Source organism: Heliconius melpomene, chromosome 4 (genome assembly GCF_056956725.1).
Source record: "Heliconius melpomene rosina isolate 202511_hmr_F chromosome 4, ASM5695672v1, whole genome shotgun sequence".
Lineage (NCBI taxonomy): Eukaryota > Metazoa > Arthropoda > Insecta > Lepidoptera > Nymphalidae > Heliconius > Heliconius melpomene.
This window is the reverse complement of record NC_140392.1, coordinates 7,505,708-7,531,030: the sequence shown is the minus strand read 5'-3', so window position 1 is coordinate 7,531,030 and position 25,323 is coordinate 7,505,708. Positions and strand designations below refer to the sequence as shown.

The 25,323-nt window shown below is 32.1% G+C and overlaps 1 protein-coding gene across 1 annotated transcript; it reads left to right on the top strand.

Moving 5' to 3' along the window:
- Window positions 1–758: 758 nt before the first annotated feature.
- On the top strand, window positions 759–24,195 carry LOC146539603 (uncharacterized). The gene is made up of 2 exons (XM_085208296.1): window positions 759–819; window positions 22,566–24,195. Exon 2 carries the CDS (start codon window positions 22,579–22,581, stop codon window positions 23,578–23,580), a length of 1,002 nt encoding a protein of 333 aa, XP_085064422.1. The 5' UTR covers window positions 759–819; window positions 22,566–22,578; the 3' UTR covers window positions 23,581–24,195.
- The last annotated feature ends 1,128 nt before the right edge of the window (window positions 24,196–25,323 follow it).

Genomic DNA, 25,323 nt, shown 5'->3' with positions numbered 1-25,323 from the left:
TATTTTTCTCACAGTTATTTTTTATTCAAAAGAAAAGTCCTTTAAATAATATTTTAAATTTTATTTCTCATTTTAGACTTTCTTTTATTACATAAAATAAGTTCATATCATTACATAAAGAACCTTAATACTGGTAAATAATTTAAAAATAACGTGTATTAATAAATTTTCATCTTACTTCAGTATTTGTTTCCAAAGAGTTCGTTTTTAGCTTTACTTATATTTGCTTATTTTATCTTCGTGGTTTATCATATTATATTTTAATTAGTCTTGATTTTAGTAAATGTATATAGCAATCAACATCCTGCTAAATCTCATATTCAGCTGTAACAAATGAAATAATATTTATATAACATGCTATCTTTTCCGGTGTTTATACACCGAAAACTTAGGGTGTAATTGAGGCATAAAATAATTTTGTACTTATATACATCATTGAACAAAAAGGACGACAGCTTTTATATTATTCTTAAAAATATAACTAACTGAATATTTATTCAGAAAAAAAAAAGATTTACTCAAAACATTATAGTAGCAAAAATCAGCCATTTATCCACGAACGAGGCTTACTACGATCACGATAACTTAAAGACAGCCTCCTCGTTAATCCCGTTGACCACTCTGCTTCTTGACTAGACAAGAAAAGAAGTATGCGAGTGAATCCGATTTGCTGCTCCCGCCCCGCCCAGCGCACGCCCCGCCCACCCAGCTGGGCGGATTTCGCGATCACGCTAATTTTCCTTCAGTGTGCACTCGGCTTTACAACGGACGTGACGTTGGAGCTTTGGAATCTATTATCTGTGTGTTTTTGACGTACAGGTATGTTGCTTTCTTTTTTTTTTCGAATTTTCGGACAATGTTGTTTATGCGTTTTATAATAGGAAATAATGTATCTTTTTTAGTATTTATTATTTTATTACTATTGTAAATTTTATTTGGTATATTTCCCATATATAGTTTTTTTTATATTTAAAAAAATCTTATAAGTTTGGTAAATATAATTGATTGTGTAAAATGATTCTTGTTATTTTGCCATAATTGTGCAAATATATTTTTTCAGGTCTCTTACCAAAATTAAAAATTAAAAATCTTTTTTAAAAGTATTATATTAATTACAAAGTATCTATTATTAAAAATCGTTTCATAGCACGGTTTTCGAAAACTACTATCATCTCTTAAATTTATTAAAATAATGTTAATGTTTGTTTGAAGATTTTGTTTTTTATGGATTTAAGAAATGTACGTATGTTATGTTATGTTATATACGTATAATATATTTTTTTGCTAAATTATATTTAAAAAAGTAGACTTATAACAACCAGATTCATTACGTTTACGTTATTTTACTAAAACTAGCGAATTTAACGACGACACACAAAATTTGATATTAAATAACTTATTCATAATACTTACAAAAAGCATCTTCACAATTTCGCGTGCACATTTTTATTTTTTACTCTGAACCATAATGGCCGGCGGAGTTTCCCGCCGAAAGAGCTGTGAAAAAGGGAGGGAAATGCACAATTAAATTATTAAGTGACAGCTGCCCGCGGGCGCGCCACGAGCGAGTGTTGCACTCGGGTTTCAATGCTTAAAGATTAATATTGATGTAAGATTTTATAACATCTTTTTATTGTACATTAAAATTTTCATATTTAAAATATTTTAAAAATGATTAGTTTAGTTAGAGTTTTTTTTTGGGAGATAAAAATAATATATGGATATTATGTATAAAGATTTTTTATCTATATCTTGAATTATTTCCTATATTTTTCTTGTTTGTCATAATTACTCATAGCACATACCTTTTTAATGATATGGTTTTTTTTGTAACAACTTAGATGAATAAGGCGTTCATTTTCTTAATACTTATATTATTTTAATAATTACAAAAAATCCCCACCGTTTTTACAATAAAAGAATATGTCTATAGAAATCCCAAAAACAAAAATTAGACATCACTGTAGATATGTAAATGAAGCGCAGGAGTGAAATGCTAATTTCCGTGGGAGCTCGTCAAACTTTTTAATCTCATGTGACACCTCCACCCCCCACCCTCTGTCAGGGGATGATTGAAAGTGGCTCATTTGTATTTTTATTACTTTTTAATTTTTCTCTTATTTTCCCGAGTGCCTTGTTTGGAGTTTGTTTTACATTTCTTTCTTAGAGAACTTCTCACTGAATAAAATAAAAAATATATTAAAAAAATGTCCGATTTTTTTTAATTAGCAATGAAACAAGTTTATTATTTATACAAAATATAACGATACCAAGAAATACAAAAATCATATAAATTGTCTTTCTCGACATATTTGGTAGAGTAAATACCTACGCCTACCCTATAACATATAATTTGAGGTAACGTACTAATATCATTACAACGTACGAGGGGATCGCCCCCACGTTTTTAACACTTTTGTCCTAACCACTAATTTAATCCGATAAATGCTATGTCTATTATAGTGCGGAGGTGTCGAATTTTTTTTGTTAGAGCCGCCGGGTGCACTTATGTCCTTTAAAATGGTGAAATTATAACAAAAAAATTCACCCCTAAAGGTATTTAGAGAGAAATACAAGTCACAATGACGTCCTTAGTATTAAATATATTGGAACACATGATGGTTGTAGGTTTAAATCTCACTTTAGAATTATTTAAATATTTACAATGTTTTAAATATTTTTGTCAATAATAACTAAAAGTTTGTTTATTCAACGCACAATATCTGTGTTTGAATGGTAAGCGGAAAAAGGAATTATCGCTAGTTTTTCTTTCTATTTCTTAAAAAGTTCTTTATAAAAAAGAAGTCCTACTAATAATACTAGGATCCGCCACATGCTTTGCATGGCGGGAGCTGAGCGAAGCTATGTTGCAGAAAATTTTGCAATTTTTTTTGTTTTGTCCGCACGCACTGGGTTAGGTAAGTCAAAGTTCAATTTGTGCGCGTGAATTTCAAAACGTTCCACAGCTTAACTCTATGGAACCCATTATGACTATTTACTCAAAAACAACAATTCTTGTAGTTTTTGACGTTCTTAATTATTTTTTATAGTTTAGCTGGATCACTATGGTTCTGCATCAGGTGTGAAAGTCTGTAAAATCAAATATGTCTACATATTTATTACACTAGGTAGAAGATTACAATTGATTTTTAAAGAACACATTTGATCTAACTTTAAATCCATTATACGCATGAATTATTAGTTGACGACAGTTTATTTTGTAAATGTCAAAACCATAATCCCTACAGCACCTCCAGTGAAAGTGTTCATTTGTCGCTTTGTGGTTAGCGATTTGTCGCGGTATATGCCACGACAAATGTCAAGCTCAGCATGAATCCTGTAGAGCAAATATAATTAGCATACATATTGAGTAGAGGAAACATACAATGAGGCCAGTGGTCGCGCAGTGGTACAAAGTGTGGCTGATCGTGGATACGATTCCCGCTCGGGGAATTGAAATATTTATATAAATCTATAGTTCCATATCTTCGCTCTGGCAAAGCGCGGGGTTAAGTTCCACCATTCAACACTCAATGCCTCCAGAATTCGACGGAAATGGGGAACTAGGTGACACAACACTAGGTTCCCTCTGCCTACTCTGCTGTGTGCGGGATACAGCGAGAAGCTGATTTTAAAAATGTCTTTTTTTAGTGAAATTATACTATTAGGTATACAAAAAAACTATACCGTTTATTGAATAAAAGTGGAAGTAACATAAATTTTAACTTGCAAGGTTTGCCATTTCAACAGTGTTAGTTTACTATCTCAGGTCTATTTTTAACCGACTTCTGTAAGACAAGGAGGTTATCAATTCGTCTGTATTTTTTTTTTAATTTTTTTTTGTTAGTTAAACTATTTCTTGACTGCTGATGCCTTAGTGTATTTAAGAAAAAATTTAGATATTCTTTGTTTTAAGCTTTCTTTATTTTATAGAATAGAGATTACAGAGTTTTATCACCATTACTATGTTTGTCTCCGTTTTACTGTGTAGATATGTATTATAGAAAAATCATAAATTAAATAAATCAGATTAAATCAAATCACGTTGTATCTCGCACACAGCAGGATAGTCAGAGGGAACCTAGTGTTAAGACACTCCGTTCCCCACTTTCTGCCGAATTCTGGAGGCATTGCGTGTTGAGTAGCAAAACTCTACTCCGCGCTTTGCCTCGACACCAGAGCGAAGAAAATGGAAATATAAACGTAAATAAATATTTCCCTTCCTCGAGTGGGGATCGAACCCACAACCGTCACACCCTTGTGCCGCTGCACCACAACGGCCTAGAAAATAATTTAATATTTAAATGTAAATGTAGCTTATTAAGATGTATGAAATAGATAAAGTCATTGAAATCCGCATCTGCATAAGCTATAAAGTTACATCACATGATTGACATCGAGTTAGGGTTAAAATATCAAGGGATACTTACCACATTTTATCATATAGATGTTGTTATAAGACTAATATTAACAATAGTTATGTTAACAGCTAGTGCAGAACTAGGACTCAATTGAGGATATAAATCAATTACTTAATTATTTATATTTTAATAAACAATCATTGATTAATTTTTAAAAATATGTTTAAATTTAATACTGTATATGAGTATTAATACGAGGTCTTACGTAGTTTTCAATTTTGTTTAAGGAAAAATAAACGAATAATGTTTTTATTATTCCTTTTTAAAAATGGATATGCTTACCTATTTTAATAGATAATTTTATATTTGCTGAAATATATAAGTCCTTGTCACATTTTTCTTATATTTTCTTGAGAGACGATCGTAGAGGGTCAATAAATTGTAGAGGGCAGAAAAAAATATCCATTTTTAAAATATATTTAATGGACGGGTATGAATGTATCCGACTTTTGTTTATTGAAGAGCAATATATTTTAAATTTTTTAATCGTGTTTTTTTTTCAAATATAAAGAAAATACTTTCCTGACAGTAACACAAGGCCTTCGGTGACTAGGGTTTCAGAGAGACCCCTCACAATGAGTTATTGTTAACTACAAATTATAAACAATTTTAAAGCATTGTCGCTCTACACTTAAGTTAGCGTATATAATACTCTCTAGTTTAGCGTATATAATAATGGTGGGATCCGCCATCCACCATGCATTATTTTCCTGATATCCCACTCAACACGCCGGAACGGAGTGCCTTAACATTAGTTTCCCTTTGCATACCCAGCTGTAGCGTAAAAGTAAAAAAAAGAAAAAAAAGGAATTGTTTTTTATAAATGTTCTTTATTTTAATCGTGATTTTAATATAATTCTTACTCATACCGATTCTTAAAACTTATAACTCAAATTTACTAAAATCTAAATCAATTATTCAAACAAAATCAACTACGAACAAACAATAAATTATAGGGAAATTGTTTTAAAAACAATTAAGCAATAATGAAACGCGGCGTTGACGAGCTTTAATTAGCAGTTCCGTTAATTTGTTCCGATACCGGCTGGGAATGTCTTTCGGGGGAAATCAGGTGGATTTATTTGAGTATGCTTGTTGGAATATTATTATTCAAAGTTATAAATGTAAATTTTCTTAATTTATATAATTTTTTGATAGATGGTTTGATGGTTGAAGTCCTTTTGACGCAATGGCACAAGGATGTGACTGTAACGCAATGGTTGTAGGTTCGATCCTCTCTCGAGGAAACAAAATATTTACTTAAATTTATATTTCCGTTTCTTCGCTCTGGTATCGAGGCAAAAGCGCTGCGTTGAGTTACCCCACTGGACACGCAATGCCTCCAGAATTCTTGATACTAGGTTCACTCTGCCCACCCTACTCTATACGGGATTCAACGTGAAGTTGAACATATAAATTTAGCTTTCCGCCTCATATATTAAATATTATTTAAAACACGATACAACCGAAGGAATTAAAATAACCTTTTAATTTGACAATCACACAGCGGTACCCCCCAAGTAACCGGACCCGTACCAATATAAAATGCTAGAGACCGCCGCCATATTGTTTCGTAGGGATTAATGGCGACGCTTCCTGTCGTCTCAGCGCGGAAAGAATGGCGCTAATTAATCAAAAGTCGCCATCCTCTGATTTCCATGGAGATTTCACCAAGTTTTACCTCCCGTGGAGTTTTCGCTAATGGCTTCTTTTGTACTCAAACAATTATTGCCCGGATTGGATTTTGTTGGTTCGACTTTTGATTTTCATATTCTGTTAAATAAGTTTCGTTTAAGGTTCGTGAATTGGTTGCTATTTTGTTTTTTTTATTTTTATTCTTTTTGGGTATGAGTAAAATAAGATAACAATGATATTAGTATTTGTCATTGTCCTCACTTATTAGTAATGTCATGTTAGATAGTTCTCTACTTTCTATTGATTTCTGGAATACATTTTCACTAATGGTTAATAACCGAAAATATTATAAACATAATTTTTATTATAAATTGAAATTGAATTGAATATTGTAGTGTCGCGAAACTTAACTACTATAGCAAAAATAATAAAAAAGTAATACAAACTGCAATCAAAATTCTTGTATACAATCAACTTAGTACGCATACTATGCGTTTATTAAAATTTCCCTTTTTGTACTGCAATTTGGTGATAGTAGTTTAAAACAGATCACCCCAGTTGTTTGCTGTAATCCCGCTGAGATTACTGTTTTCTCCGTTATTGAAACTCGCTCTTTTTGTTCTTTTAATCCCCATATTGAAGGGTTGCTACGGTTGTACGGAACAATTATGTGAAGCCGACGGACATGTACACTTTTAAAAATCTATGATACGCATGTTCAATGATAAAGAGAAATAACTCGAAAATTATGATTTGTTGTGATTTTTAATAAAATCTTTTATTAACCAGTAAAGAGTTCGATATTTATTTAACATTTTTACACTTATTATTAATTATTAGTAGAAACCAATAATACTAAGTTAATATTTTTCTTTTTAAAATGTCATTTTCGTACCTAAAAAATATCTTAACATTCGCATAAACCATTCTATATTTTTACATGGAAAAACAAGTCAAAGTACTATAATTATAAAATTCCTATATACATACAAATAAATATTAAAATTAGTACAGCTACCTATATATATTTCGCGTTCAAAGCAAACATTAAAACCAATAACATCTAATATAAATCTTTGACGACTATGCAAAGAAACACGACGATATTGCCTCAGCATATGTTTGTAGCGATATTAAAAGCTGAGATTTATGTGCTCAAACTTTTTAATATTTATGGCGTGCAATAAATTCTTGGCGACGACGCTCGTGGGGAAGGGTTTATTATTTTCCTTGTAAAGGGGAATCAACAAGTACTAAGATTGTGAAGCGAAACGAACACTTTCTTCCAATTATCAACCCTCGCTATCGGTTGCAGGTTTTCAGTTGAATGTCAGCATTTTAAATCAACTTTTGTTAAAATTATTTCAAGAATATATAATTAATTTACAAATTTCTTTTTCGTTTTTAAGAACAAGGATATAATAGATTGTAAATGGAAAAAGAAAAAGGAAAATCTAAGTAACTTCTTTATATTAGCAAAAAAAATTAAATATATGTAGCACACATATATCTATCTATATAAGAGTATATCTTTAGACGTCTGTAAATATATGCACTATGCTTAATAGTAGTACAAGGAGGGAGGCCGTGTTGAATTTGAATTTGATATAGATATGTCGAGCAAAATATGTCATTCAGCTTTGTCACTTAATGACTTTAAATTTATGGGCAATGTACGTATATATGTAAGTTATTTATTTAATGTTTTATTACAACAACAAGATTATATATTTTATAAAAGTAATAATGTGAAATACAATTTTGGTGTTAAGGCAGCCTTATCACAGGTGACCTCTACCAGGCAACCTTTACCATAAAAAAAGATAAGAAGAAACAAGGAAAGTGGTACATGTACAAATGATATGTAAACAGTAAAACAGTAAAACAGTAAACAGTAACAGTTAAATTAAAATTTAACAAATTTAATAAAAAAAAATACATGCAATATCTTACATAAAAATTAGTGTTAGTAGTTTATTATGAAAAAATAAATAAATCAATAAAAAACTTTAGAATATCCATAATTTGCTCTTTATTGTAAAAGTGACATAGTTGAAAACTTCCGTAGCTTCTAATTTCCCTGAAATTTAAATAAAAAGCTTATTCTAATATGAATATGAGTAAAATTTAAAAAAAAAGTATTAAATTGAATTATATTTTGAATTACTAAAAACCAAACATAAAAGAAAAATATCTATATCAATTAACTAATCAAAACTGTTTTCAAACCTATTCTACCCTAACCCTTTTGGTCTACTGTCTTATAAACCTGAATCACATTTATCATTCCTCGCCGAAGGCACCCAGCTTCCTTAAGGGTTCTGAGTCCTCATTACATTAATATCAGCGTCTGCCTCCGACTCGATCGTTATTAGCCGAGACAATGGGAGGATTAAGATTTACTCAGATATTTGGATATGAGATTTGAAAGCTCCGGTCTGTCATTCCGCTTTTGTTTGAGCTTCGTCAGTGTGTGAAAGGGGATGTATGGAGGGGGGTATTATTATATTGATATAATATTTTATGTTTTTTTAAATATTTGGTATTAAATATTTTTGGTTAATAGATTATTATTATATTGTTTTTGGCTTTAACATTAATATCATCTCCCATTTTTTTTTTTAGGGTTCCATACCTCAATAAAAAAGAAATGTCAGGTAATGTCTGTCTGTCCGTTTGGACTATTTTTCTCAAATATCGTCTATATTTAAGAAGAAAGAGCTCAAAAGAAAGAATAGAAGCTTAAATTAATATCACATATTCAAGTCTACCGTGTCTTAGAGCCCAAAATAAATTAAGCTTTTAGGTCAACACAGTCAAAAGATACAAGCGGTTATGAATATTCGTTGCCGATTTTTTATGAAATTCGTTATGTAATTAAAACTTATGTACTTCACTTGGATTTTCCCTTGGAAATTTTACAAGAAGTGAGAACTTACAGTACCTATATATTATAAAGAAAAAATATGAATAACCGAAATTCATAGATATGTGTATTTCTTACTTGTTTTATGGTTTTTCGATATATCCTAGAAAAAAACCATAAAACTTATATTTGTAGTTAACTTTATATGAAAAAAGTGCACACGCTCGAAAACTTCAGTTTATCAACTATTCCAAGACACGTTTCCATTGACCTGCAATCGCGTAATTGGTACGGAACCCTCATTGGGCGAGTCTCACTCGCATCTGACCGATTTTCTCTTGTTTGACAACTATGAAATTTGTATGTCCTCGTCTCTGGAGTACAGTACATACTACATAGTAATATTTCTACGAAGCTTTTTTCTTTTTATTATTCCCATCACATTCAGTAACGTCATACACATACTTATCGTTTTAGATTGTAATGCAAAACGTTAAGTAAGTGTATGACACTAAAATTATGTTGAATGGTACTGAGAATAGAAATTTTGTAAGCATTTAATATATTTTTTTATATTAGACATTATAGATACCTTTGAAAGTGTTAGAATAGAAATCACTTTGCCAATATTTCAATATTTAGTTACAATAGAAATCTATTTGACATCACTGTTAAATCATCTAAAAGAAAATACAAAATTAGTGAAAACCGACTCACGAAAAAACCCTACCTAAATATCATTAAAATTACCTACAAGAAAAAAACAAACCCAAATAAACATAAACACCGCTAACATCTCTAGCCACATTCATCACATACGAATCATATAACTCAGATGCATAATAATTCGTAACACGAACAGTGAGGTCTTAATGATCCCATAATATGGCACCACCGCGTTTGATGTGACACGACAGTCGAGTGATATTTATGCACGTACGGCAAGTGTGATGGGTACTTCAGTTCAATTCTCGCTGTAATTGCGGATCATTTGAATTTATAGTTTGTGTTGAGTGCGAGATGGAATATGGAGAGTATTGAAATTATGATGTACGGTTGTGATATGGGTTTTGGCGGCGGTTTTGCTTGTATTTTTTTAGTTTTTTTTGGTTTTATTTTATATACGAGTATAGTATGGTATTTAGATTCAAGTGTTGTGTTTGTGTTGATTATTAGAATTCAGTGCTGTGCTTTGTCTCATTATTAGAGTAAGGAAATGAAAATACTTAAAAATCCCAATTGGTAATTGAACCCAGAATCGTTGCGATTGCAGCTAGACAATTTAACACTGGGCCAAGACAACTCCGATTATAAATTTAATTTCAAATATATAACTTAATTACGATTATTGTTTGTAATATCTAAATACAACATAATATATTTATAGATTACTCAATACAGAAAAACATACAATCAAAACGTATTTGAAGTTCAAAAATTATAATTACAGAAGTAACATAAGATACAGAACAATTTTTTTTTATATAGAATAAAACTTAAAACAAATTTTATTTAACAAAGAGAACTAAAATATAAACACAATACCATCCTTTGCGTCGCTCAATCGGATAATTATACGAAAACGCCAAAGTAAAACAAGTCAATGCACTATCAGTATGCAATTGATATCGCAAACCTTGAATAGAGTTAGAGTATTTAATTAGATTTTGTTCTATTCAGCGTTGCCAGCTCGTCAGACAATAGTGTCCAAGCGCCCATCCTGCGATGGACAAACAATGGACTTCAGCTCGTCCATTCCCTGAAACTTATAGGAAAGTATGGGATGGCTATGGAAAAATGATAGCGGTTATACAGCTTGTTTGTTTTTTGGTAATTTTATTTAAAATTTATTGTAATGTTTTAAAATATAATATTTAACTGAATGTGGAATTGGTATGTTTATAATTTTTGTTGTAATTAATTACAGCTTACATTGAAGATTATCAATAGCTTCTCTTAGAAATTGCGTTAATATTTTCTTCATAATATAAAAAAACAATACATAGCAAATATTTTTCAAAATCTCCTTGGTAAAACAATAACAAAAATAAAATTTTATTTTATATAATACAAAAAATAAAAAAAACCCGTATTTCAATAAAACACCTATTAGATCTAGCATGCGTTCATCCAGTCGCAGGAAGAACAATGGTCGTCGCCCGGATGCCGCCGCTATTGTCACGCGATTCGTTCAAACGTACTATGTACTACTATAGTCTACGAATGTAGTGCTTTTTGGATATTATTATATGTTTTAATTGTATGGTATATCTGTGTGTATGTTGCCTTTAAATGGTTAAAAAAATATGCGATTTTCATATAATTGAGTTGAATTTAATTTAATTTTGTATAACAATTTATTTAATTAGGTAGAGGTTGTCTAAAAACGAAATTCGAACGGATATTTTAATAATAATAATCTATACACATATTTTTAAGTATAATAAATATATTAACATCACTATCTTTATGTATGTCTAATTATTTTTTAGATACTATTTGTAATGGAAACAACGTAAAATTTATAATTTTTTTTTTTTAAACTTTCTTATCAAATACATCCTATATAAGACTAATTACTAACTAGAAACTAATCTTCAATCATTAAGTTAACTTCTACAATAAAAAAAAATCTTCATTGTTCAATATGATTTCCAGAATCGAACCTGTCACATCTAGCACACTAACAAAATCTCATAGCTTTCAAATTTTAATTGAATTTACTGTGTACCCATCTACGTCGGTGACGCGACGCGACGTGGACGTGAAGTCGACCAGGTAAGTCCCTTTTAGGTTGGGAAGAATTAATTTGGCTGTCACTGTTTGCTCTACAGATTTAACGGTTTCAGCAAATAGATCCACAGTCTCGTAGATTGCATATGCATAGGAATACAGGCATTGATCAATTGTTTATTTTTCGTGTGAAATTATAATATAGCGGTACTGTTAACGATATGGTAGAGAAATGCGAAAGTAGAGTTTGAGTTCAAATCACCACAATTCTAACTTCCTCATTGAAGTAATAGTATTCTGAAATTGATCATCTTATAATTCTATCTAAAAAAAAATACTTTTATAATTTTAAAAAACCAAGGGAATTGGACAAAAACAATAAAGAAACAAGCCCGCTAGTTAAGAATAGAACAACTGCAGTATTGGAATAGTTTTTTATCGATTGATAGACATAATATAGTAAATCATAATTGTTAAATTTGTTGAAAATAGTAGCGTTAATAGGTGGGGGCCCTTAAATCTTAGGCTCCATAGAAGATTTTTTATGTCAATATTTAATTCTAAACGAAAACCAGCCCCTTAAATAAGAATATTTTTCTTACTATATCCTCTGCTGTTTTTCCACACTTTCCTCATTTTGCATACGCTGTGGGAATATCGAATATCAGGTAATAGACGATACAAGCAAACCCACTCACTCTGCATAGTTAACATAAAACGTCACAGTAACTCACAATGAAGTATTACAATTTGAACCTACTACGATATAAAATAGAGTCTAAATTGTTATCTAGTCACTTTTACAAATGTTTTAAAAGAGGCTGCGCTTAAAGAATTCTATTCTCTTTTCGTTTCTATTAAGGTAGACTTTCATTTGGAGGCTACTACGTTTTCGTAAAATTTTTACGTTTTTTGACTGACGTGTATTTGTATTTGAACACGATTTGCGTTTCCGTTGCGGCAAATATTGACAGATTTAGCAAATTTCTTTTTGAATCCATTTTGCGGAGTAGGCAAAGGGAACTTGGGAACCTAGTAAGACACTCCATTCCTATTAAGACACTTCCTTTCTGACTTCCTCTCAGCTAAATTCTGGTGGTGTTGTGATTCCCATAACGGATCTCAACGCCGCGCTTTGCCTACACCAGAGCGAAGTAAAGAAAATGTTAAATATTTCATTTTGACAACCTGTTACGTTTAGAGTCACACTCTTAGTAAAATTGTAACTAAATTAAGATAAAGTAAAGAAATAAAAAAAAAATTTGGAAAGAAAAATATAAGGTGACCATTTAATATTAAGAATAATTGAGATTTTTTAATATAATTGAGATTTAGACGTATTCTACTATTAAATATACTATAACAAGTTTACAAGAAAAAGAAGTAATAAAAATATCTCGAGTCCAAATTCTTTTTACTGCAAACCTATCATTTATATATCACAAAAATATGATATCTTATTTTACATAGCGTTCCTTACAAATTTACAACGAAACGTTCTTTTTATGTTAAAGTCGTTTTATTGTTTGCTACGTCGTAGCGCGTAGCTTCCGTAGCGATGTTACCTGGGCTCTACGGTTCTACGACACAAAGAGACCGCGTAGCGATGCCGTGAATAACAAAATATTGAAGCTACGAAACTTCTCTGTGATTTGGATGCGCTATGAATATAATATTTATAATGTATAATGTAATTTTTTTTTAGAATAATAGCTGATTTTTGGTATTATTGAAAAATTACTATTAAAAATTACTAATTTATTTTAATAAATTGTACCATTGACTTTGAAAAGAGCAACTGTTGAGTTTCTTGCCGGCTCTTCTCAACAGAACTACTTTCCGAACCGGTGGTAGCTTTTTGTTTATATGTTCATTCAACGATTTAAAAGTGCTTGTAATAATAGTCTATTTGAATAGAGAATATTTTGAATTTGAATTTATTTTTGGCGTTTCCTATATCTTATAAAACAAAGTCGCTTTTCGTGTCTGTCTGAACTTTCTAACTCTTCTTCTTCTAAACCACCCAACGGATTTTTATGCGGTTTTCACCATTAGGTCGTGTATTTCTCAGGGAAGGTTTATATATAGTTTATTATTTGTACATTCTTATGTAAATTAACATAAATACGATAAATGTGTATAAAGTCCTACCCGTTGAGACACTTTCGCGCATGCGCTGCTTTAATGGTAAGTACTACATGAAAATAATATACTGGAGTATTATTCCTCTTAAAAAGATCTACAAAAAAGTCCGCGACAGCATATTTTTATCTTTTAAGGATAACGTGTAGTGATCATATTTCTGTCTAAAAATAATAATTTCAATATATTTTTTATTGTGAGGGATATTTTTCCATAAAGGTATTAATCCTTATCCTTTAAAATACTTTATTAATTTTCTACGTTAAGCGAAGATAAAATTTGCTTTTCACACTATTTCGAAATTGCGAATAGTTTTAGAGTAAAACGCATTTAATTGTTGACACATCCCGCCGTTGACACATCATGCTGCATGCACCTATGCAGCATGCATCAGCTGTATGTTACTCAAGTTTCACTTATCCCTTACTCTCAGCATATAAATAAGTATATTAGTTACGTTGGCCATTTTATGTAGATCAAAACTGTCTTTTACTGTTTTTTATTTTAATAAGTACTTTAGAAGTTGTTACAATATCAAAACATCCTTGCTGCGAAACGCGCCCCGCGACGTTTTGCTTATACAAGCGCGTCATGAGCAGTCATCGGTGGTTCAGTGGTAGAATGCTCGCCTGCCACGCGGGCAGCTTGGGTTCGATTCCCGGCCAATGCATTCTATTTAATTTTCCTCACAGGCAGCAACGTAGTGCTTGCTTTTCATCAGGGACAGAATACCCCCTTCAGCATTAACCACAAGCTCGAAAAAAAAACCCGCCCGCTATAGAGGCATAGCAACGAAGATTTAGATGCGTTTGCACGTATTGGATAATTGGAGTTGAATGTATTATTTCAGCGCGATATATTTGGTTTCATATTTTTTGTTGTAGTTATTAGTAGGTAGGGTTTTGTTTAAAAATAGTCATTTAACTATCTAAAAATAGTCATTTAAATATATTTTAATAAGTACTTGAAAAGATTAGTAGCAAAGATTTAAAACTACGGTACCTACTAAAAATCCTTGCTGTGTAAAACAATTGGAAAATCCTTATTGAAACTACGAAAATGCGGGTTGCATTAGAGTTTAATTAATTTTCACATTATCTTAAGTGCTTTGCAAACATACATTATATGAATAATCCAGTAGTAAAAGCGGGCGAAGCCGCAAGGGGGTCGCTAGTATACATATATATCTTATATTTTTAGGCCAGTCGTGGCGTAGAGGTACAAATGTGAGATTCTAAACGCGACAAATTGTGGAGTCATTTTCTTGGCTCTGGTGTCATGCAAAGCGCGGCGTTGAGTTCAGCTTTTTAACACTCAATGCCTCCAGAATTCTGCGGAAAATGGGGAGCGGTGTGTTTTAACACTAGGTTCCCCCTGTATACCCTGCTACATCCAGGATACAGTGTGAAGCTGCAAAAAAAAAGGAAAAAACAACATATCCCATCCATTTTCATAGCTGAACGTACTGAACAGTGCTTTGATGGAAGCAGACGACAGTTCGCTATTGTGCGCCGATACGATAACGCTTTTATTAGTCTCCACCGCGCTTCTACAGCTCTGCCGTAGAAAATAAAATAAAACACGGCTACCCACTTTTTATATAAACTGGTAATATATATATGTAGTTTTTTTTCGTATAAGTCGTATTTTTGTCTTTATATTATGTTTTTTTTTTATTTTAAAATGTTTGGTTAGAAAATCTAATTTTATATACAAAAATATGATCTGGTAACAAACTGTTCCCAACAAGTAGCTGTTAATGCTGATCTTTGTCCTAATAGACCGAAACTATATGTTTCGGTCTATTAGGACGCTTTACACGCTTTTTCTTACATATCAATGACTTTTCACGACATATAATATTTATTGGCATTAGCTTTCAATGCCACTCTTTCTCTACCAGAGAAGCGAATTTAAAATAATTTAAATATAACAATTGACCCTACCGGGGAACGAATCCACAACTATCGTGTTAAGATTGAATCAGATGAGTTTTCACTGCACTACGACGCGACGTCCTCAATAATTATTAACTAAATACACGTTTTCCTCAACTTTGATTAGAACCTATAACCATCGAGCAGTCGAGTATACACCATCGTTCGTTTATTTCGTTACAGTGATTAATTAAGCTGACGACGTGTTATGATTCCATAATGATGTTTAAACAGGCGTGTGTATTTGATGTCATTTATTAATTAGAGCCTCCTCAGAACGTTGCCTTTCATTTAGTATAGCGTGTCTTAAGTTTAGTGTAATTTGTGGTTAATAAATTTGGTGTGTCGCGTCCTTAGGCTGTGGACAGACGATAAATGTTTATTATTTTGTATATTCATTGGTATTTTTAAATATATTTCATTTTAATATTACTATCAAAAAGTAATTATGTAAAATATAATTTCTTATAAAACATGTTATGGACAATGATTTATTTTTGTCAATAGATTTTTTATATTAGCAAACTTCATACCCTCTCGAAGGCAGTCTTGGCGCAGGGGTGAATGTGAATATGGAACGCGACTTAATTTAATATTATTATTTGACTCTGACTGACTCTGACTCCACTTGCAATGCTTCCAGAATGCGGCGAATAATGAAAAATGGAAGTGTCTTATTGGCAACGGAGTGTGTTCACACTAGGTTCTCAGGTGCCAAGCAAAAAAAAATTTCATCATGTGGCAGTATGTCAATATTTAAAAGTTTACTTACAAACATAAAAAATACCACATTAACTGGTCTCGCGGCTGGTTTGCTAAGCATAGGTGAAATCCCAGTCCGCTCGACGGCCGCAAGCCGAGGTTCGAGTCCCGCAGGGGGCGCCTTTACAGTCGTCGACTTCCTCACAGGCAGCCACTTAGTGCTTGCATTTCTTCAGGGACAGAGTACCCTCTTCCCTACCCAACCGGTGTCGCTGTAAAAGCCAATAGGGCTAACAGCATTATCCACATGTTCGAAAAAAAAAACCACATTAACGTTGTCATAAGATTATTTAATAGTCTTTTTTTCATTTATAGCTTTTAATTCCTTACACAGTGTACGTACTTGGGTTTTTTCAAAATGTAAACACAATAGAAACATCCATGAATGAGATCTCCAACAAACTCGAGCTTATTAATTTCGCAATATCAGGGAACATTGGTTCAATCATTCATTCAAGCATCATTACATTCTCATTCGTTCGTTCGTGCATTCTCCTCTCCTCCTCTCCGGTCCTCTTCATTTGGAGTAGTCGTTATCGTGATCGAGATATTTAGGAAATTGCCTACATTCAGGCTTAATCAAATGTCTACAAAAGGACTATTTTCGCCTGATATGTAATGTTGTTTCAGTAGAGTTCTGTATGGCGTTGTGGTGCAGTTGTGGTCTTCCTGCCTGTTTGTGATGGTTTTGGGTTCAAAGACCTCTGAAGAGAATATTTACATCTAGAATAAATTATATAATATATGCTAAAAATGGGCAAAGGAGTGGTTTAACGCCAATTTCTTTGTCTCTAACGTGGAAGATGTCTTAAAATGTTATATATCCATATAATCCTATATAGATAAAAAGATAGTTTCATAGTTTTTATATCTATACTATAAAAAATAGATTTACATTTGCACATTTTAATACAACTTTTTATGTACGAGTAGGTATATTTATCGTAAAGTGAATCTTGTAGACATAAAATTTATATGCTTATATATATATATATTGATTTTAATTGTGGTATACTATACCTACAAAATTGTTTATAAATACGAAAGAAATAATAGTTTTACATAATATAACAAAAAATCCCATGAAGAATGGTTTCCATTAAGTCTGGAGTACATAAAACCATCCATTAAAAGTTTTAAAGCAAAAAGTAAACCACAGCGGTGTTCCGGCTTCCGTCAGTAATTAACGTGCGCTTCGTTCTGTTTTATTTCATTGCGTGACGGATCTCTAAAAACGGCCACATATGTTCAAAATATATGTATATGAAATATTCATACAATATTGCATAGTTTTTTTTATTATATCGATGATTTCTCACAAAAATGTAATAGCTCTTATGTTTATACATTTCTAAAAGATTTTCTTAATATAGAAGGTAGAATCTGATAAGTCGTTCGTTCCTTCCTTACTTTGTATACTGGTATCCAATGCTTAAATCCAATTAAATCCGCCGTAGATTTGATTCATTTGACAGAACTTACTAAGCTGCGAAGTTGACTGCCAGCCTTCACTAGTTGGAGAGGCACGTTAAGAAGAAGAAGAAGAAGATCCAATGCTTAAAGTAAGCATTGGATTTTCTTCTTCTTCTTCTACAATTTACTAGATTTACTGCATTGATATATTTCATAACTATTTTAAATCTTTTATTGCATACATTCAACATATTTCTATATAGATAGATATTCGTAGTTAGAATTGTAACTAGAATAAGCTCATTGAAGGTCTACCAGATTTTAACTTTACATTTCTAACTTTCCATGCATGTTCCATTTAGGATTTTGAAGAATGAATAAAAAACTTCATATTAATGTGACTTAAGAACTCGTTTATTTCTCTCACAAAAGCTGTAATACGTTAGTAGCAGTAGGCATAAATCATATCTTTTCAACGTCTCAGACTAGAGTAGAGTACACTCGGGCGTGTAATCGGGTACGTTTTAAAGCTGTCACCAGCTTAGCACCACCACGTTCTCCCTACCTCCCTATCCTGGCACTTTGCGTGCGTTTTGACGCGATTATAGTACCCCACGGAAGTCGAGTGCTATATATTATTTGTGGTACTTTATTAAAAAACTTACTTACATTTTTTTACAGCTTCACGCATGTTGAAAGGTAGGCAGAGGGACTCTAGTGTTAATATACTTCGCTCTCCTCTTTCCGCCGATATGTGGAGGGATTGCGTGTTGAGTGGCGGAACTTAACGCCGCGCTTTACCTTGACACCAGAGCGAAGAAGTGAAAATTTTAAGTAAATATTTCATTTCCCCGACTGGGGATCGAATCCACAACCTATCGCTTTTACACTCACATGCTTGTGCCCATAAGTGCACAAAAAAATTCATAGGCACTGAACTTTACATACCTATTGCAATTTACTCGACACTATCTAATTGAGCTTTCAATTTTTTTATAGTTTATTAGTTAATTCTTTGATAATTATGCTTTCTTTTTTAATTGTTTTTAGTTCATATAGTATACTTCTAACATGAAGTACCTTGATATATCAAGGTAAATATGTAGAGATAGATAGATATATTATCAGCTTCTCGCTGTATCCCGCAGACAGCAGGGTAGGCAGAGGGAACCTAGTGATAAGACACTCCGTCCCCCACTTTCTGCCGAATTTTGGAGGCATTGCGTGTTGAGTGGCAGAACTCGACACCAGAGCGAAGAAATGGAAATATAAACGAAATAAATATTTCACTTCCTCGTGTGAGGATCGAACTCACAACCGTCGCGTTACAGTCACACCCTTGTGCCGCTGCGCCACCACGGCCTCAAGGTATCTCATGTTGTATATATCTAGAGATAGAGATAGGTAGAGATACGTTGGCAATAATCGAGTTCGTTTTAACATCACAGCTTAGCGGCCGTCTCCCCTATAGCACTTTACTTGCGTTTTGACGCGATTATCATACCCCGCCGTATCTGCGAGCAATATTGTTTGTGGTTAGAGATGTGGGAAACATTTGGATGTTTTACTATATATAATATATTTTTATTAATTGAGATATTTTTTTTATTTGAAGACCAATTTAAATTCTTTAATCTTGTTTTTATTTGCTAAAACATGTTTTGTGTTACGATAACTTCATCTACTCTTTTTTTTCAGCATCATGCTGAAACTTGCACACAGCAGGGTAGACAGAGGGAACCTAGCATTTATTCAAATTCAAATTCAAATTCAAAATATTCTTTATTCAAATAGGCAATTATTATAAGCACTTTTGAATCGTCGAATGAACATATAAACAAAAAGCTACCACGGTTTCGGAAGGCAGTTCAGCTGTTATGGACTCTGTTCCCCTTTTTTGCAGAATTCAGACGGCATTGCGTGTTGAGTGGCGGTATTCAAAGCCGCGTTTTGCATCGACACCAGAGCAAATAGATAAAAATATTTCATTTCCTCGAATGGAAATCGAACCCATAACGCAATCGTGTTTGCAGTCACACACTTGTGTACTTGTGCCTTGATTGGCCTCAATACAATTATTACAATAAAAAAAATATTTCTAACTAATGTATATTAACTATGATTACATAACTATTTATATCTAATACATAATTATTTAAAACTATCTTTACACCGCATGTACCAACATTTGTTAGAACAAGAGGCAAATTAGAATTACAAGCACAAATACCTCATCCAATATCCAAGTGTGTTTTTAGCTCATCAGCGCCACCATCCACCATCCCGCTACCGAGGTTTTTGAATTTGCTTCCTTTGTGACGGTTTTAATATGGAAATTAATGTTCGTCGCCGTGCGCCACACCTTGCCAATCAAATTATTTAACGTTGAAAGTTATACCCGTTTCTTTGTTCTGATTTACCGTGTTTTTAGAAGAAAATGTTTTTTTTTTTAGTTGTAATTTATATTGTAATCTGTAATTATTGAAATAACTCCTGGAAACGGAGTGTTTTAGCACTAGGTTCCTTTTGCTACCCTGCTATGTGAAGCTGATAATTATTGCAAGTAATAAATTTAGGATAAGTTAGTTGCTAGTTCTTAGATTAGCATTGTGACTTTCAAAATGAAAGAATTATTTACAATGATGAATGAGCAAATGTAAATATCTTGTCATCTGGTCAATACTAGTTGTGACGTAGGGGCACAAGCGTATGAATTAAACGCAACTGGCTGTGGGTTCGATTTCCACTCGATGAAATTATTTTTTTAAGCTATCCTTCTTAGTGCGAGATACAGCTTTTAGCGGCTGACTATGTTTATTGAAAGCTATAAATTGCAAATCAGTAGGTACTAATAAGAAACAAATAACTGACAATTTCCTAAGACTTGAATAAGAAAAAATAATTACGTTAAATTATTCATTCCAATCATGAAAAAACCGATAAAATCAAGATGTGTAAACAAATTTAAAAAAAAAAAAAAACCGATATACTTCACCCAACACCGTAAGGGGACCGGAGGGGGGCTCGCGCGTCGTGTTTACCCACCGTCGCGTAAGTAAGATTCCATCCCGCTTCACGCTATCAACTGTTTGAATAGAGAGATACGCCACTCTGAATTTATTGTGAACAACTCTCCCCATCCCTCCCCCCTCCAACCCCTCTCTACCCCTCTCTACCCCTCTAGCCATTGTCACAAATCCGTATGTATCGCACTCCGAACTCACTGAATGATATGGTAATGTGACATTTAATTCCAATCATTGAGGGTTCCTTTATTAATATATAATAGATAGATATAGATATAGATATAGGGACGATCTTTTGTCATAATTTCAATTGTGCGAATCGTGAAATCAGATCTGTTAGAGAGTTTGGTATTTAAATTTAAATGGTTGCTAATTTTGTTTTGTCTTTTTTAACATTCTTAAAGTGTTATTCTATATTTACGATTTTTTTTATTGTCCTAAAAAAGTATTTTTGTTTTATCTTTTACTGTATTAAAGTTTTATTGCATTATAAACATACATATGTATTTACTTATCTAGTAGTGAGACCGTCGTCGTAACGCAGTGGCACAAGCATGTGACGATAAACGCGATGGTTATGGGTTCGATTTACATATTATAATATTTATAATATTTTCATTGCGTTGTCTTGATGGCGTGACTAGAAGTCTAGTGAAACACTTTTCTGATTTTCTAAAACAGATATTTTTTTTCTAGAGTTTTTTTAAATATATGTATGTACATACAACACACTCAACCAATTAAATCAAAAATGGACGATGATGCCGAAAAATTCGGACTACGTTCAATATTTTTGTAAAAAGATAGGAAATTAAAAAAAAAACGACAAATACGATCGACTGAATCCAACGAGTTATTAGAATGCGGATGTATCTTCATTCGAATATTGCCAATAAAACAGCGGTGAGCTGAAAAATCGATGTCGACAGACGAACCGACAAGTACGGGGAACATGTCGATATAGATGTTCACCTGTTTGCGGGACAAATAGAATGGTAATAGGGAACTAGGGAAGTATGGAAGTAATGCTTTTTATTTCCATACTTCCCTTATAATTGTTATTTTGCTTGTTTTGTTGTTAGGAATTTGTTGACGTTACTACTTATATAATGTTTTCATTTTTAACCGACTGCAGTGAAGACTGAAAGGAGGGTAATGTTTTTAGTACGTACGTGTATGTATGTATGACTGTTAAACTATTAAACTGATTTTAATAAATGATACGTTGTTCAATTTGTCTTGATGGCGCTAGTGTCATTGGATACAATAATTTAGTTTAAGTAATTGGATTTTTTGTATTGTTTATAATTTGCTTAATCTTTTAATTGTCCAATATGACGCTTAATAGGGGGAATTTGTGATTCTAAGCGCGATTATAGTAGGTTCGATACACATTTCGAGCAGATAATAATAACAAATATTTTTGTTTCCTCGGTCTATTTGACAAACTGCCTGCTAGATAAATTCCGCCATATCTCTAAAATATTAGTCTCTTTGTGTAATGTTTATGGAAATATTTAGTAGTAGACATAGTTTTAACATCTATTCCCAATGGTTTTGACTGGAGCTACATAAATGATTTTATATTCGAGTAATTACTCTTATATAACATTTATTTATATTGTTTCAGATACTTAGTCACAATGAGCTCCGTTCAAGAGGAGAAGCCCGCAGATGGAACCACCAAAACTCATGTACGTGAATTGCGAAACGCAGAGCTCGTGTCGCGTCTTTTGGCAGCTACCCCACCTTATCTCTACAGCGCTCTACCACTTCAGCCCCATGCGTTTTTCTTCAGCGAAATGCTGAGATCGTTCGTCAATGCCCGTCATGGCTGTAGACCACCACATTATCACCGCCGATTTAAGCGTCGTTCTCATAAGTATTTTGCTGAAAATGAAAGTGACTGGAGACGTGACTGGCCGAAGCAGGATGAAGAAAAGAAGGAACCAGAAATACGACCCGAAGTCCCTCTTGAGTTGACTGTTGAAAAACAGCCCAGGGTATGCGATCAATCACCCAGAAGAATGTCACCAAAAGCTGAGCCACCAAAACCTAGTAGTCCTGGACCGCCTGGGAGACAGTCTACATTTGTAGATGTTGGTACTGAAGAGTTGCCCAAGCCTGCTCCATGCGTCGTCGGTAGAAATCCTGTGGAGGCTAATTCAGTACCCCCTGCAAACTTGATCCTGCCTCCTCCCCCACCGATGTGGTATCCACCAATTTATAATCCACAATTTGGCGTAGATCCGCTTAATTTCTTCATCGACTTGCGTGTATCTGGACACATTTATGACCGAAAGCGGTCTGTGCCAGAATCAATAGATCCGAATATTGGGTTAGACGTACGATCTGAAGAGCCAAATTTGGATAAACGATTAAAGGACTTCGGTCAAAAGCCACGCCACCTGTCAGCTTTTTCAGTACCAATTAGGTCCAATCAGGGTCAAGGTGAAGGGCCAGAAAAATATTTTGAACGAAGCAATAGATTTTTGGGGAAACCAAACGGTACTTCATATATTATGAGAAACTTAAAGGGTGTTTATGAAAATTTACATTCATTTGAACGTAAAGACGAATTGAAGGACAAAAATGACGAAGCAAAAGCGGAATCGTCGGATTTAGAAGATGACATCATGGATTAAGAGCTTTATGTCTTGTTATTCAATATTTATGAAACGATTTTAAACAATAATTTATTCATTCTGTGTACCTAGAATAGTTAGTAATATTTAACTTTTTAAAATATAAAATAAAGTATTAAAATATTTGTAAATTATGATCAGAGTCGTTAAAATTTAAAAATGTTCTATAATAAAAAAGTGTTATATATATTGTACACAAGAAAAAATAAAAACAATAAGTAGTCGATATATATAATATAATAAATATGAATACTATTCAAATTAATAATTAGCTTCACATAATTTCCATACTTTTAATATAAGCCGTTGATAAAAATAATACGTTCACATAGTAAATTATAATATGTATAAATATTAATATGGATAAGTATTAAGCTTACGCTTATCTATTCGATAAATTAAAAATAAGTTATATAAAATTATAAACGATTTTAAAATAAAAGTTCTTAATTTTAAAGTCGTACGTAATATTTACAACTTTTTTCTCTATCTTATATCATAAGATTCACTTAATTGCGAAAATAAAAAAAATAAGCATGAACCTTTTCTAGTCTGTTTGTGATATAAAACCTAAATTAAAATTATCCAGAATATTTTTTTGCAAAGGAAATTTTTGTCTTCTTAGATCACTAATAAAAACTTTCAAGCACCATAGTTTTTTTCTTTCACCTTTTTTGCTTATTTTATTTATTATTATTATATAAGGCCGCGGTGGTGCAGGGACACAAGTGTGATGGTTGTGGGTTCGATTCCCATTCGGTGGGATGAATTGTTATGTTATGTGCTCAAGACGTGAAGGCCCCTCCGTGCTAGTAGTAGTACTAGTACGTACTATTATTAAAAGTATTCTTCTTATTGTACACAATTTAAAAAAAAAATATGCACAAAAATTATACGTTAAAAACACACTACAGACTTAAAAGTACAATAAAAGCATTAAATGTAAAAAAAGAGTAAAATATATAAAAAAGTAAATTCTCTAAAAATGTAAAAAATTAAATAATTGTAATATGGATAAACAATTTTTTCAAAATTTTGTTGCGAAACAATTGCGACATCTATTTTACTTATGCTGAATCAGATGTGGCTATAAGAAAAACTAGCGATCTTAGTTCCTTCTAAAATTACCAATAGAGGCCCCCTTACAACAGGTTCGTTCATAGATTTTTACAATATAAGTATCTAACTGGTTGATTTTCACAAATACCTTTACATAATCGGACTGTCCTAGAAATATAAACATTTTTGCTTTTATATTTTTCTAAGGCTTGTGGGTCTATATATTTCTCTTTTTTTACTCAAATGCACTTATTATTAATAATATCCACCATTCGAAATAACTCGAATGCACAATAAAGAAAAAACTTAATACTTGAAAATTTAGGCAAATAATTATTAATTAAGAAAAAATAAATATTGTTTTTACTATACATAGATCACTTTAATTTTACTATTTAATGTGTTATTTTTGTTAATTTTTAGAAAAAAGTAAAATCTGTGTATTAATTAAATATGAACAACGCAAAATAAAACACAATAAGCACTTTGTCTCTAATAATTAATATAATACATTTTTTATAATAGCGATAAATAAAGATTAGTTTATTTTCGCTAAACTTATAAATTATTCGCTTATATTTTTCTAAAATATTTCGCATTTTTTTTAACATTCCCAATCAATTTATCAAGATTGGGCTTTACATTTAATTTTGTATAATATAAATACAAATGATAACTTAATTT

What these genes read in the sequence shown, in the direction of transcription:
- LOC146539603 (XM_085208296.1), top strand. Translation starts at nt 22,579, where the DNA reads ATGAGCTCCGTTCAAGAGGAGAAGCCCGCAGATGGAACCACCAAAACT.